Source organism: Centroberyx gerrardi, chromosome 15, assembly GCF_048128805.1.
Source record: "Centroberyx gerrardi isolate f3 chromosome 15, fCenGer3.hap1.cur.20231027, whole genome shotgun sequence".
Taxonomy (NCBI): domain Eukaryota; kingdom Metazoa; phylum Chordata; class Actinopteri; order Beryciformes; family Berycidae; genus Centroberyx; species Centroberyx gerrardi.
This window is the reverse complement of record NC_136011.1, coordinates 7,416,020-7,429,908: the sequence shown is the minus strand read 5'-3', so window position 1 is coordinate 7,429,908 and position 13,889 is coordinate 7,416,020. Positions and strand designations below refer to the sequence as shown.

At 44.6% G+C, this 13,889-nt stretch overlaps 1 protein-coding gene across 1 annotated transcript in view; it reads left to right on the top strand.

The window, feature by feature from the left end:
• ide (insulin-degrading enzyme) overlaps window positions 1-12,438 on the top strand; it is a 32,209-nt gene extending 19,771 nt beyond the window's left edge. The window contains exons 16-25 of the mRNA XM_071897067.2: window positions 2,077-2,187; window positions 2,482-2,602; window positions 4,320-4,411; window positions 5,303-5,414; window positions 7,645-7,812; window positions 8,707-8,979; window positions 9,931-9,992; window positions 11,039-11,111; window positions 11,227-11,294; window positions 12,269-12,438. Of these exons, the coding sequence (XP_071753168.1) occupies window positions 2,077-2,187; window positions 2,482-2,602; window positions 4,320-4,411; window positions 5,303-5,414; window positions 7,645-7,812; window positions 8,707-8,979; window positions 9,931-9,992; window positions 11,039-11,111; window positions 11,227-11,294; window positions 12,269-12,364 (1,176 nt within the window). The 3' untranslated portion in view covers window positions 12,365-12,438. The remainder of the gene's footprint in view (window positions 1-2,076; window positions 2,188-2,481; window positions 2,603-4,319; window positions 4,412-5,302; window positions 5,415-7,644; window positions 7,813-8,706; window positions 8,980-9,930; window positions 9,993-11,038; window positions 11,112-11,226; window positions 11,295-12,268) is intronic.
• Window positions 12,439-13,889: the final 1,451 nt, after the last annotated feature.

Genomic DNA, 13,889 nt, shown 5'->3' with positions numbered 1-13,889 from the left:
ATCAAACCTGAATACACCCTTTTCACATTGCCTTCAAACCTGAAATTAAAACCCATTAAGTCTGACTTTTTCACTTTCATTTAGATATAGTTAAAAAGAAAAAGTTTGTGCAGACCTTTGATATATGCTGTACCTTGCCATTCCTCCAAGGGCAAACGGGTGGCTGATTTCACATATTCATTCCCCAAATTCATCCAGACTAATGCTTTCAGATAGTGAGAGATCAGACAGGAGCAGGAGAAATACTAGATGGCACGATTTCACATATTCCGGAATCATTTTTCATTCTTTGGCTGCCATTTTGAAGCTTCCATTGTTTCAGTGTCAGGTAAAGAGTAGATGAAAATGTGTCTCTGTCCCAAGGCACAAGGAATAAAGTCAAATGATGCAGATCCTCTGCCATATTTATAGTCGCATTTCTGCTGACGTTAAGACTTGCAAGAAGCAAGTTGGAAGTGGAACTGTATCCAGAAGGCGTGATTGGGCTTCTTGTTTTCTGCAGCTCTTTGCTTCTGAATACAGCTGTCTCTTGGTTTGTAAATCTCTGAGATGCAAAGGTGGGAATATGAAATAGTAAGAAAATGCTACTCGCATATATTAAATGAATGATTTTTGACTGATCTTTGAAGCAGTGTGCCTCTCCTCCCTGTCACTCTTCTCTCAGACTGTGGTTTGCGGTGGTGGTGGTTTTGCTCTATTCTCTTTAGCCAACTAACTTCAACACTAACTCCTGCATCCCTTCTCACATGACCTAGTAACCTGTATGCATTGTCCTGGAATAGATCTTCTGATGTAGCTGCCTCTCACTATTTAAAATTTGGGATTGATGCTCTGTCTGCCCTTAGCGATAGTTGTTCTGTGTGGTTGTTTGGTAGTCTGTAATTGACTTGAGTCAGCAGTATTGGTGTGGATGGCTGGGTGTCTGTCAAGGTTAATGGCGTTAGGAGAGATTACTGTTAAAGGGTGTCACCGCAGGGACTAGGCGACAGCAAGAGAGAGGGGAGGGATGGGGCGAGTCTGAGAGCGTAGCCACGTCGCTGGAGGTTTTTGCTGAATCATGAAGGGCCATAAGGTTTGGATGACATTGCAAAAAGGAGCCTTTAAATAACCTTGACTGTTCCTTTCCATTTTTAAAACACTTATTTACATCAAAAACACATCGACTGCTTAGGTCGATGCCATGTCTTCCTTAGGAACTACAGTGAAATGTTCGCACTGCAGGAGACTGCATGAATTGATGTTTCTTATTTTAGGTCTGTCATCTCACACAGACTGGTATTTGATGATGGTGTGGTAGCCTGTTGTATAGGCACGTTTGACATGTGACAAAGGCAATGGTAGGGATAAAGGACTCTCCTGACATTTATACACTGTATGTTAGAATAATGGCCATTTTTAGGACGAGCCATCTCTCTCGGGCACAGTGAACTGCCGACACTCAGTGACTTCTGTGACAGGACAAAGCATTTAGCTGAGCGGAATGACTAGTTCTCAGAGGACGGGTCACAGAAAGGGCAAGAGTGCTTAAAGAACTGCTGTTGTTTCCATCTCCCCTCATACTAATGTGGACATGTGACACTAGTGCTAATAACATTCATGAATCTGTAATCTAGAGGGGCATTTGGCTAGATTATACTGTTTTAATATCAGTTAATGAATGGAAAATATTGATATATAAAATAAATATTGATAATTTACTGGTCTTAAAGTATGGGAATTGCACAGGAGATGGAGACAAATATTTAGGAAAAAAACTGTTCAGTTCTGATACATTTATTTACAAGTAAACATTTTAGGCAGTTGTAGACCCACTGTCACAGGTGTTGTGATGTTTGTTGTTGTGAAGAATAATCGTTAGCTGTAGAGTGCTAGGGTCCTGTTGACAGTCATACTGCTCAGCCACTATAAGCAGACCTTATATTGAACTCTGATTAAAATCTTCAAATCCAGGCAAGAAACTAACATCGGGAAAACAGGATAAAATAGGAATCCTGATCACACCACACTCACTTATCTCTCAATTTATCAACCGTGCACCAACCCATTCTGTTCTGTCTCCTGCCCCGTGTGCCGCAGCTGTCAGTGAAGGGTTACAATGACAAGCAACACATCCTGCTGAAGAAGATCATTGAGAAGATGGCCACCTTTGAGATCGATGAGAAGCGCTTTGACATCATCAAGGAAGCGGTAATGCCCACTTCTGACTTCACTTCTGACACTCCAGCATCAATGAAAACTCATAATGACAAATCAATGGAATGACTTTCAGTGATTCACCGTACAACTGTGTTCATAAACCCGTAGACATTCAGAACATTTTTTACTCTGCCTTTTCAACGCAGAACAGTAAAGCAACAGCAGCCCTCTGGTTATGTTTCCGTTGGGATCGCAGTTCTGACATACTGGGTCTTTTTAGCCTCGGCTCATACAGTGTTGGTGTTGAACTGACTTTGACCTCTATCTCTCTCTCTCTCTCTCCAGTACATGAGGTCTTTGAACAACTTCAGAGCTGAGCAGCCTCACCAGCACGCCATGTACTACCTCCGTCTGCTAATGACTGAGGTTGCCTGGACCAAAGACGAGCTCAGAGAGGCTCTGGATGGTGAGACGCTTATTTTTTTCTCTCTCTCTTCCTCTCCCCTTCTGACTCAAACTCCCATCCCGTGTGCTTATTAGCCTCTTTCCCACTGTGGGCCAACCTCCTGCTTGAACCTAGTTCCAGGGTTTCTTTTTCCACTGTGCTGGGCTAGGCTTATATAGAGTTTACACATACTCAAGCCCCTCTGCTTGCTAGGGCTGAGCCGGTGTTGCTTTTGTAAATGTGCAGGCAGTGTCGGAAATTAACTTTTTGGCTCACCTGCCAGGGGTTAGTGAACCATAAAAATGACCTGTCAAGAATAATTTTTAACAGCCTAATTAATTAATATACATTTTTCATAGAAGTGTAGCACCCTACCTGTTTCCAGTGCCATTTCATTTATAGAATCAGGTATTGTGAGTAGATTTAGCGTTTTAATTTAAAACTTGCTTACTCACCTCTACAATGGATGCTTTTTGTTTTAATCCTAATTTTTTCTCTTTGGTAGCCTCACACCTGCTATGTGTCGCCACATGGGAATAACGTTAAGTTTCTGCTACCATTAGGCTCATTAACTATCCAGGCAGCAGAGGAACGGGGAGGAAAAGTTTGCAGTTTAGATGCTACCGCTTCGTGTAGAGCAGCATAACAGGCAGTCAGTTAGGAGACTGTTTGATACAGAGCATTGCTTTGATTTGATTGGCTTGTGGTCAGAGAGAGTGAACGGTGTTAGGCTGTTGGCTAATTTAGAATTTTGTTATATAGCTAACTCTAACAGTGACTTGGCATTACAGTTATTAAGCTTACTAAAAGCCTACCTAGCTAGTTGTATCAGGCAGGATACCTTAGTGTCCCTTGGCTTGTCACTATAGTTACTGTTTCTCAGTTTAAACACAGCAAGACATTTGGCCCCTGTGCTCCAGTTCCAGGCTTCCCGGAGCTCCTGGGCTAAAGTTGCAGGGCGTTTGGCGCGCAGTCGTTCGAGGGCTATTCTTTCCTTCCTCTCACCTTCCCTGTCCTCTCCTCCCCTCCCGCTTTCTCTTCCCCACCTCCAATCCTCATTTGAATGCTGAGGCCGTGCTCCAGCAGATGCCTCCCTAGCTGCAGTCTTTCCTCTCTGCAGTGCCTGTCTGGAACCTGAAGGGCAGCTTGTTATATTTTCACCATGGAGCTTACACAGACTATCCTCGGATTCACATGAGACTCAATTAACCTGCCGGGTCGAGGCCTGTGTAGCCCAGTAACAGCTCCTCACCAGGGCCTCCAATTACCACGGCCTGGTCCCTTATCGATGTCCTTAGCCTCCTACTGCCCCCTCCCTGGGGTCTAGGAGACACTTTCTGTCTCTTGTTTCCTAGTTTAGGTGTGTCGGTGAGGCTCTGGACAAACAGTCATTTAGATAAATCATAGACTGTGTGTGTGTATCCCTGTAGTAGCTCATCCTTGAATCTGGGTCAGACATTGCATGAATTCAGATTGGCCAACCTACATTGAGACAGACTTGTTATTTGTGTATGTGTGTGTGTGTTTGTATGTGTAAGTGTGTGTTTAACCAGGTTTGCATGAATATGCTTGTCTGTGTGACCACTGTTTTCTGGTTCGTGACAGGAATGCTATGCGACGGCAGCGCCCCACACACACGCCGGTTGTGCCTTTTTCTTTATTGATTCTGTCCTGTCTTGATAGCGGGCAGGGAAATTGCTCTGTGATTGATTGCTGTTGTCTGTAATCTGTATTCCAGATGTCACTCTCCCACGCCTCAAGGCCTTCATACCTCAGCTATTGTCACGGTTACATATTGAAGCCCTTCTCCATGGCAACATCACCAAGGAGGTTTGTTTGAAGTCGCTACCTTTTTACTGCCAGCAGACGGGAATTAGAATTTTGTTAGCTCTCAGCCTTGACAGATTTGCAAATTCACAATACTGCAGCTTTTGCTTCATATCTAGGCTATAGGTTTGGGTAAAATACGTGTGCCTTTTTCTCGGTGAATATAGAGTGCGCCTTTTATTCGTCGCTGAGGTTCCTCCTGCTCCCCTCAAATCCTTTTATCTGGCCTCGCAGTAGCGTCACTGAGGGTGACCGTCTAAAACCCCTTATAAGATTCTGCGATCAAATCACACTTTTTATGAGGTCCCAGCTGTCACAGCGCCCGCCTTATGCCTCGTAATGATGACAGCGTCACAGTCTGCTGGAGAGAGAATTGGATTCACCAATGGGAGCAATGATCCATTTCATCATCACAGAGCCTCAGTGCGCGCCGACTCCTGTAACACTAGAGCGAGTACTGACCACGCAGACAGCCAGAGAAGTTTTATAATATAAGGTGTGATAGATAAGATTCTGGCAGCCATGTTCTGATGAGAAAGGTAGACATGTGGACATGTCAGCAAAGCAAGGGAATTAAAGGGAAGACCCACCCTAACACTTTAACAGTATTGGTGATATACCTTGCATCTCTGGGTCCATTTTGTTGTTTGGTGGTGTATTTTTCTTATTCCTGTGGATAACTGACCAAACATAGGCAATGTACAATGGTGTTTAATAGGAAAAAAATCTAAAACAAAAACTATAAATAACTCCTGCTTTGAACATCACTGATTGATGATATATAACAATGTAAGTGTATCAGAGGGTGGAATTATCCTTTTAAAAATGCTGTTTTTCTAATTTTGTGGATTAAAATGCTGTTGTTTTATCTTCCCTCCTCCTGTCTGTCTCTAGTCTGCTCTTGGCATGATGCAGATGGTGGAGGACAAGCTCATCGAGCACGCTCACACCAAGCCCCTCCTCCCCAGCCAGCTGATTCGCTACAGAGAGGTGCAGGTTCCCGATGGTAGGTCACGTACCCCGCTCACCCACCCGCCGCCCATTAAGCTATCTTAACATCCGTCTAGTCTCCATGGCGACCCGGCAGAAGGGCCCTCGCCCAGCGCTCCTGACCTCGTCATCGTAATGACTCGAGTGAATTCAACATCCCTCATTTCCCTCGGGGGAACATAGTACTCATCGAGGGGAAGTGGACGTCACTGGGCAAAATGCGCACACACTTTCCCTTAAGCAGACGGACGCATGCACGAACACACACACACACACACACACACGCAGAGCGAAGCACCTGCACTGCCCTCCTGATTACATTAGGAAACTCGAGCGATGTGGAGAGGAAAAGCAGAGCTGTCTGGGGCCACCTGGAGACATCCTGTGTCTCACGGAGGGATTTTCCGGGACCGCTTCCAAGCCCGCCAGTCAGACGCAGAGCAGCAGTACAGGAGAAGGACTTAAGGGATGTAAACACAATATTGGCTTACTGAATGACTGACTGGCTTGCTGGCTGACTGACTGGCCAAGTAACACATCACAACTCCCCCCCCAGCTTAAAGGTTTAGAGCCGAGGGTTCACATAAATTGGTGACCGGCTCACACTTTCATCTTTCTTCAAGAAATGCGTTATGCAGCTTGCCATTGTTCAGCAAGAGGATCGGTAGCTCTTTTTGAGGTGATGGTGACCTGCCCAAACTGTTTTTTTGTATTCTTTTTTTAAGTTTAATTTCTCCGAGTAAAACTTTTGACATGTCGGGGAGAACCCAAGGGGAGATGCTGAGGACTGTTGACATGCCAGTCCCTCAGCACAGAGCCAGAGTGCTCAGTCAGCATAAAGGTATCCGCATTACCCAGCCTCAACTGGTACTTCCTCCATTCAAAGTCCGCTTGATCACAATAAACTCAAACAAACCGGAGCTGAGTCCAAAAGGAACCAGCTTTCCCCCGCGCTGCCGTCCTCCTCCGCGTTCTGCTCAAAAGAAAAATGAAACGCTTCAGTCGTCCAATTTGGAGCCGCTCAGCAGAAAAAAAGGGAGATGTTGGCATTAAGTAGGCTGTCTCCGCCTTTCTGGAGAGTGTCACCGCTGTCCTCTGTCTGAACTCTCCCACCGCACTGTATTAACACTCATATGTGCCTTAAGCAAACAGCACAGGTATAATTGCATATTTACACTTCAACCAGCTCATCAGTTTTGCACACATCACTTCTGCAGGTTACTTTACAGGGTATTGATTATTCATTGAGTGCTTTGTTGAAAGACTTTATTATGCATAGAACGCCCTTCGTTTAGAATGGATTATGTGGAAGTCTGTTCCAGATGGCGACCTTATTTTTCATGGCTTCTCTGAATTAATGGATCATTGGGGAATTTTACAAATGGGTCACTTAAGAGGAATCTACTTGAAACTATTTTTTAGCTTGTTTCCACACAATCATTGCATTAGATGTTGGCTATCAGTTCTTCTTAACATTCAATGGCCACTTTTCCTCAGCAAGGCTGAGTCAGGCTTGCCAGAATCAACAACTTATTACAAATTATTAGTATATTTGAAACCATTGCACTGCTTGATAAGTCATCTTTGTAGATAACACGATGAAAAATGAATCACGCAGTCATAGAATGATTGTTTTTGAAAAAAAATATGTAATTTAAATGATTATAATCTTTGTCTTTAAATAGTTATAATCTTTATAATCTGAATGAAAAATGATGCATAAACATACCAGGAAGGAATGAAAATGTTTAGATGACCATATCTTATTTTCTGTTCCATGACCTGTTCTACAATCTGCTTCGTATATTTGCAGACAAGCTAGGAGACAACAAGGCTATACAGTGTTGATATTTTGTACATGTGACTGAATGAACGACTGAATGCTACAAGCTTAAGTACCTGCTTAGTTTGCTGTCATTGTATCACCATTATAAGTCATTTTACCTCAGAATAGATCAATGGTCACTGCAATTCTAGAAATCTCAGGAAAAACACTTTTTCATCCTCCGTTGCTCCAAAATCAAACCAAAATTTTAATACATGCGTCAGATTCTTCCAATCTATTACTGCCTTTAGTCTCCAATTGTCATGCAAGTGGAGTTTTCAGGCCCAAACTGAGAACCCCGTTTCCATATCGTCCTTATCAGCTGATGGAATTGACATGAAGTTTGAAGTTGAACCTCATTAGTAATGCAAGTGGATGCATATATTTTTTAAAACTAAACTCTGATATCTTCACCTCTCAGGTGGCTGGTATGTTTACCAGCAGAGGAACGAGGTGCACAACAACTGTGGCATCGAGATCTACTACCAGACGGACATGCAGACCACCCACGACAACATGCTGCTGGAGCTGTTCTGTCAGATCATCTCTGAGCCGTGCTTCAACACCCTGCGCACCAAAGAACAGCTGGGTGAGCCCACCAGCACCAACAACCATGAGCACTTGTCAACACACAGTTACAAAGTGAAAATAATAACAACTAAAAATAACAAGTACAGAGTCCTATAGGCCCATGTCAGATTTGTGACTTACCGTTCTTTCTGAATATGAGAGGAGGATTGTGGGAGTTGTGTGAAAATTTGCAGCTGATGTGTGAAGATTCATAGTTGGTTAAATTTTCACAATTCTACAACTTTTACTTGCTTTTGTTCATTAAATGCCGCTCGATAAAGAGCAGGCGTGATGTTGTGACAATTATCTTCTCAAGTTTAATAGCTTGCATCTATACAGGAGTGAAGTGTCTCACCCTGACTGACTGAACTGCATTTTCCTCTTGATCACCACATTGCCATGGCAATAGCACTGTGGTAAAAAAATAAATAAACTTGATTTATATAGCACTTATCTAAAAGATTTAAGAGTTTACAAAGTGCTTTACAAGAAGACATCAAAACAAGAAAAGCAACATGCATAATGAGGAGATAAAATGAGAAGCTTAAGCAAAAAACAAAAACAAAAGGAAGATAATACATTGAAGAAATTAACTGAAACAACACTAAAATATTAAAAATGAGCAGGATCAAAAGCAACTGCATAAAGGCAAGTTTATAAAAGTATGTTTTAAGAAATGTCAGACCTAAATTAATATGAAGGTTACAAAAGAATAAAACAAAAACAAACAATATAAAAGATTGTCTGTAAAAATGTGCTTTGCAAATAACTTAAGAGAGGACGGCTTATGCATATATGTGATTATGGAGTCAATATTTGAGAATGAACTGGTTTCTCGCAGTTTTGCTGCACAAGATACAGTAGCTCGTCTTTCTGCTGAGCTCTTACACCCTCCACCCTCCGCCCCCCCCAGGCTACATCGTGTTCAGCGGGCCCCGGCGGGCCAACGGGGTGCAGGGCCTGCGCTTCATCATCCAGTCGGAGAAGGCGCCCCACTACCTGGAGAGCCGCGTGGAGGCCTTCCTCCGCACCATGGAGAAGTCCGTGGAGGAGATGAACGACGAGGCCTTCCAGAAACACATCCAGGCGCTGGCCATCCGCCGCCTGGACAAGCCCAAGAAGCTGGCCGCCGAGTGCGCCAAGTACTGGGGAGAGATCATCTCCCAGCAGTATAATTTCGACAGAGGTGAGGCCTCCCTTCACATCACCTCACTGGTAACTGGTCCAAACGCAGGATATTTAAACCCTTTCTAGTATCGTGAAGAACTTGTGTTTACACAATACGTCAAATATAAGTTCTGGAGATTTATAGATATTTTGGGGCAGTGCTAGAGGAGGTCGGTTGCTCAGAGACGCACAAATTAGCATCGATTAAAGCCTGGAATAATCTGCAACCATAGCACACCTCTCTCTTCCCAGCACTCTCCGGAGTGCCATTATGGATTGTAATGGGCCTGATTCACTGGTAATCTGCCTAAAGCCCTGAGCGATGGCACGCTGAACGGCTGCCAAGGGAGGGGTGGTGATTACTGATACTAGCATTGTTAGAGGAGAGGAGAGGAGAGGAGAGGAGAGGAGAGGAGAGGGGAGACAGGAGAGCGAGGGCAGCTAACACACTCGACACCAAGGGCACAGAAAAACCTACAGCACAAGTCATTAGTCAAGCCTCACCCGCAGCCTGCTCCACAGGCCGTCTGCAGGGTAGAGCTGCCATTAGCTAGAAGATACATTTAGTGCAGCGGATTGAGAGGGGAAGCTGAAGTGTGCCCTTGCTTCGTGCTTCAGTAATCATTTTTAAAATGTGCAAAAAGAGGTGCTTACTGGAGTCAAGGTTAGATTCTGTTTTTAAATAAAGTAAGCCAAAAACACTTAATGTGCTTCAGTTAAAAAGCCTTCATTGCAAAGGCCAGCCATAAAATAAACTATTTATACCAATAAAGGCTTTGTAAGAATTCCTTGGCTTTTTTTGGAAACACCTTTAGCACAGTCAGATATAAACATTCCTTCGCATCTCTTTAACCTGCCTTGTATTCAGTGTAGCCCCTCCTTCAAAAACTCCTCTCTGGATTTGAGCATAGTGATGCGCCTAAAACTGATGATGTCAACTCCTTAACAAGTGTTTGTTGTTGTTTCGCAGATAACATTGAGGTGGCCTACCTGAAGACTCTGACAAAAGACAACATCATGCAGTTCTACAGAGTGAGTAGCACAACTTCTTTATCCAGTGCCTCTTCATGATGATATTGAATATCTTTACATTTGCATGCCAAAACATCACCTAATGATTTCCCAAAAAGGTTTATTCCTGGCTGGCTGGAAAAACCTTTGAAACGGCATTTAGACCATGATTAGACACTAAAACTTCCCATTGAAACACAGGGTGACGGTGACTATAATAACTGCATCATATCCATCATATCGGATGTGGATGACACTGACTTGACGAAATCCAATTTGTAGTAATAGGCCAGTATCGGCCCAATATATCAGAGAACCAACACATCGGTCTAACCCTAAATCTGTGTGTGTGTGTGTCCGGGCCCACGCGGTTTTGCGTACGTAATGTGTCTGGGTTCGGTCTGCCCTCCTAGCTTTCATCTCCCCTGCCTCCTGCTTCTATTCATAGCGTGGAGGTGACACTGACACAGGACGCTCACAGCATATCAACCGCCGTAATGACAGGTTGCATCACAGCCAGCCTGCCTGTTTCAAGGGGGGATAAAGGGCCAAGGAGACGCGGCCGGCTGAAAGAATTGGCATTATCTCAGCCCCGCAGAACCCATTACAGGCCCCATGCAGAATAAGCCTAATGCATTTCTAATGTCGTATCGGCGGCGATCGCACAAGGCGGCTTTTTTATTTTATTTTTTTATTTCTCGCTCCCCGGAATTCACTCTGTCTGAATGCAAATGAGCAAAATCTTCAGTATAATATAATCCTCCTTCCAGAGACTTTGACTGGGATGAAATGAACTCTCCGGGGTTTCTACTGAGGTGGGAAAACCTGGAAGGGTCATGGAATTGGAAAAGTTTTGTTTCAGGCCCTGGAAAAGGAAAATGGAGAAATGTGTTTTTTTTTTTCTTCTTTTTATATCAACCACTTCAATAACCTGGACATTTGAACATAGACACTGACAAATATTGGTCATGTAAATTTGTCATAGAAAATAAAGTCATTAGCGACAATGTCTAGGATCCCTGCCTCTTCCTATGCGTCATCCCAGCTGTCTGTGTGTGTCCTTGCAGGACCTGCTGGCGATCGATGCCCCCAAGAGACACAAGGTGTCCGTGCACGTCCTGTCTAGGGAGATGGATTCTTGTGAGTATTCTTGGGACTGTCAGATATTGGTTGCCTGGGATTCATAAGAGGCTCGCTGGTCCAGTGGGTTCACTGTGTGTCAGATTAACCAGCAAGCGGTCGTCCTCTCTGCCAGGTCCCGTCGTGGGAGAGTTCCCTGCCCAGAATGATGTCAACCTGGCCCCGGCCCCGTCCCTGCCACAGGTAACGAGATGCTCTTTATTTCTGCCCGTCACTCCTTAACCCGACTGCGTTCCCAAGCATTAGGGCGTCGTCACGTTATTCTGCTTTATTCACACTGCCAGCGCCTGACAGCGCCTTTTTTTTACATTAAAGCTGCACCAGCAAATTTGCATGTTGGCAGCTCCAAATGGCAGTTTGAAAAATTTGAACTTCAACACCCAGAAATCCTGTAAGGTATCATCAGTAAACTGCACACAGCACGCTCATGTTTACCAACCCGGCCGGTCTGTGATGCTTTATACCAAAGGAAAGGGACGAGAGAGGAAAAGATCTAACGTTGGTGAGTCCAGCTTTCTCTGGACAAAGCGCTGCTCACTGCTGTTTAGGAGACAGTTTGGATTTCACTCTTAAGTTTCGATTAGTCACTTAGTGTGGGCGGAAGAGGTTCCCTGCCAGTGACCCGACACCAGAATTTAATTTGGACAAATAGGGCGAATCTGCGGTATCTCAATTAAAGGGGTTGGTTCCCTCTTCTCTGCTGCAGCCTCAGGCAGGCTGAGAAGACGGCTGTATTTTGACATAAAAATCTTGGCTAGTGCAGCTTTAAAGACACCGGCCGCAAGAAAATTCAACTTTTTAGAAGAGGCGGGGTTTCATGCTGACAGTTTACTACAACAACAAACGACCAGAGTGAAAATGGAGAAACGTTTGCAGTAGCTGTCACTGATATGAGCACATGGGCTGTGCTGTAGGAGCTTCTGCTAAGGGTTTGAGAGTTGGACAGAAAGTACCGATAGTGTCGGCTGCTGCAGCCCGTCGCTATGGAGACAAAGTGCGTGTCACTCGCTTTTTCTTTTTTTTTTATCAGCACCGAGTGCAGTTTAGGCAGTGCAATTTCTTCCCAAATAATAAAAAAAAAAGCAGAATGGTGTTCAGACGGCCTTAAGGTGGCGGCGGCGTGCTCCGACTTAACGCCCCGTCCTGTCTCTCCTCAGCCCACGCTGGTGCAGGACATGACGGAGTTCAAGAGGAGCCTGCCTCTCTTCCCCCTGGCCAAGCCGCACATCAACTTCATGGCCGCCAAACTGTGAGCGAAGGCCCGGCGGGGACGGACCCAGAGCAGCATGGGAGCACCGTGGGAAGGGGGGGGGGCGTCAACCGGGGACCCTCCGCTCTGTCCCCACCCCCCCCCACCCCCCACCCCCCCCCTCACCCCACCACCGCCACCTAACCCCCACCTCCCGTCAGGAACACACTCATCTGACATCTGACTGAGCCTGCATGAGCGTGCGTGTGTGTATTTGCGTGAGTGCCTCTCTCTCTGTGTGTGCATGTGCGTGTGTGTGTGTGTGTGTGTGTGTGTGTGTGTGTGTGTATGCGTGGCAGGCTGGAGCCACTTAGAGGAGATGCTTGGAAAAACAAAACGCGTGTGTTTGAATCACCCACTTTAGCCCGTGGTTGTGGACTTAGCCGTGATGACGATAGAGGTCACACCAGACTCACCTCATGTACAAGTCTCTCAAAGGAGACGCAACACACGCATTCACAAATACTGTGTAGGCTGTTGTAGAGGAAATAGTACCGAATTTAAAAAAAAAACAAGGGCCAGATCCCTGTAAACCAGTGCAAGTATACTTCAGATGCTTCACAATAGAAGTGTTTTTTTAATTTTGAATTATCCAGAGACGTGCTGCTTTGAGAATGAATTGTCGGTTTATTGTGATGGACTGGAGGCTGTAGAGGTTTAAGGGCAGTAGCTCCATGAAGGTCTTCTTCTTCTTCTTCTTCTTTTTATTTGACACGCGCTGGACCGTTTGATCTTCGCCATGTAACTGTTGGAGGCAACCGAAAAACCGCTATCGCAAAAGACGCACTCGGTCTGCACTGAATATTTTATTCAAATTTGATGTACTTCTGAAGAATATCTGCCTTATAATTATGGTTTTAATCCTCGCAGGTTTTGAAATGTTTTTTTTTTGCTTGTAAACTGGTAAAATGTTGGGACCCTTTGAGGAGCTGTTTTAAATTGCTAATCGGTGGAGACGCCATGCCCATGAAAATTGTTTTATTTAACTTTTTTTTTTTTTCGACATGCATTTTACAGTCGTATATTATCCGGACATCATCTCAGGGGTACCTCCATATTTTTATTTTTTTTTAACATTTGATTTTATTAGTGATTGGTTAAAAATAAACAGTTTTATTTGTCCAATGTCATTTACATTAGTACTTTGTTCAGTCACGAAGTGAGCAGTGTAATCCTTATATTGCCTCTTCTCTCTCATCACTTTATTTTCTATTACAAACATATAGGAGTTAATGGCTGCAGAGATCGATACATGTATTTATTTCCATTTTGTAGGCTCCAGTGAGATCGTCACTATTCTTACATTGTCTGCATTTGAGACTTGCTGTAGCTTGTGCCTTTCTAGGGGGGCTTTAGTTGGTTTGTATCTGGCTGTCCAGACTGGCAGTGTTGGGCAGTGGGAGCGCTCAGCAGCGTGGACTGTGCTGTCCAAAGAGTCTGCCAAGCAGCCAGCTGCACCGAGCTGCTCGGGGTCAGACCCGGAGCCCAGTGCTGCTGAGTCTCCTCCCCGAAACATGCTGGACCCTGCA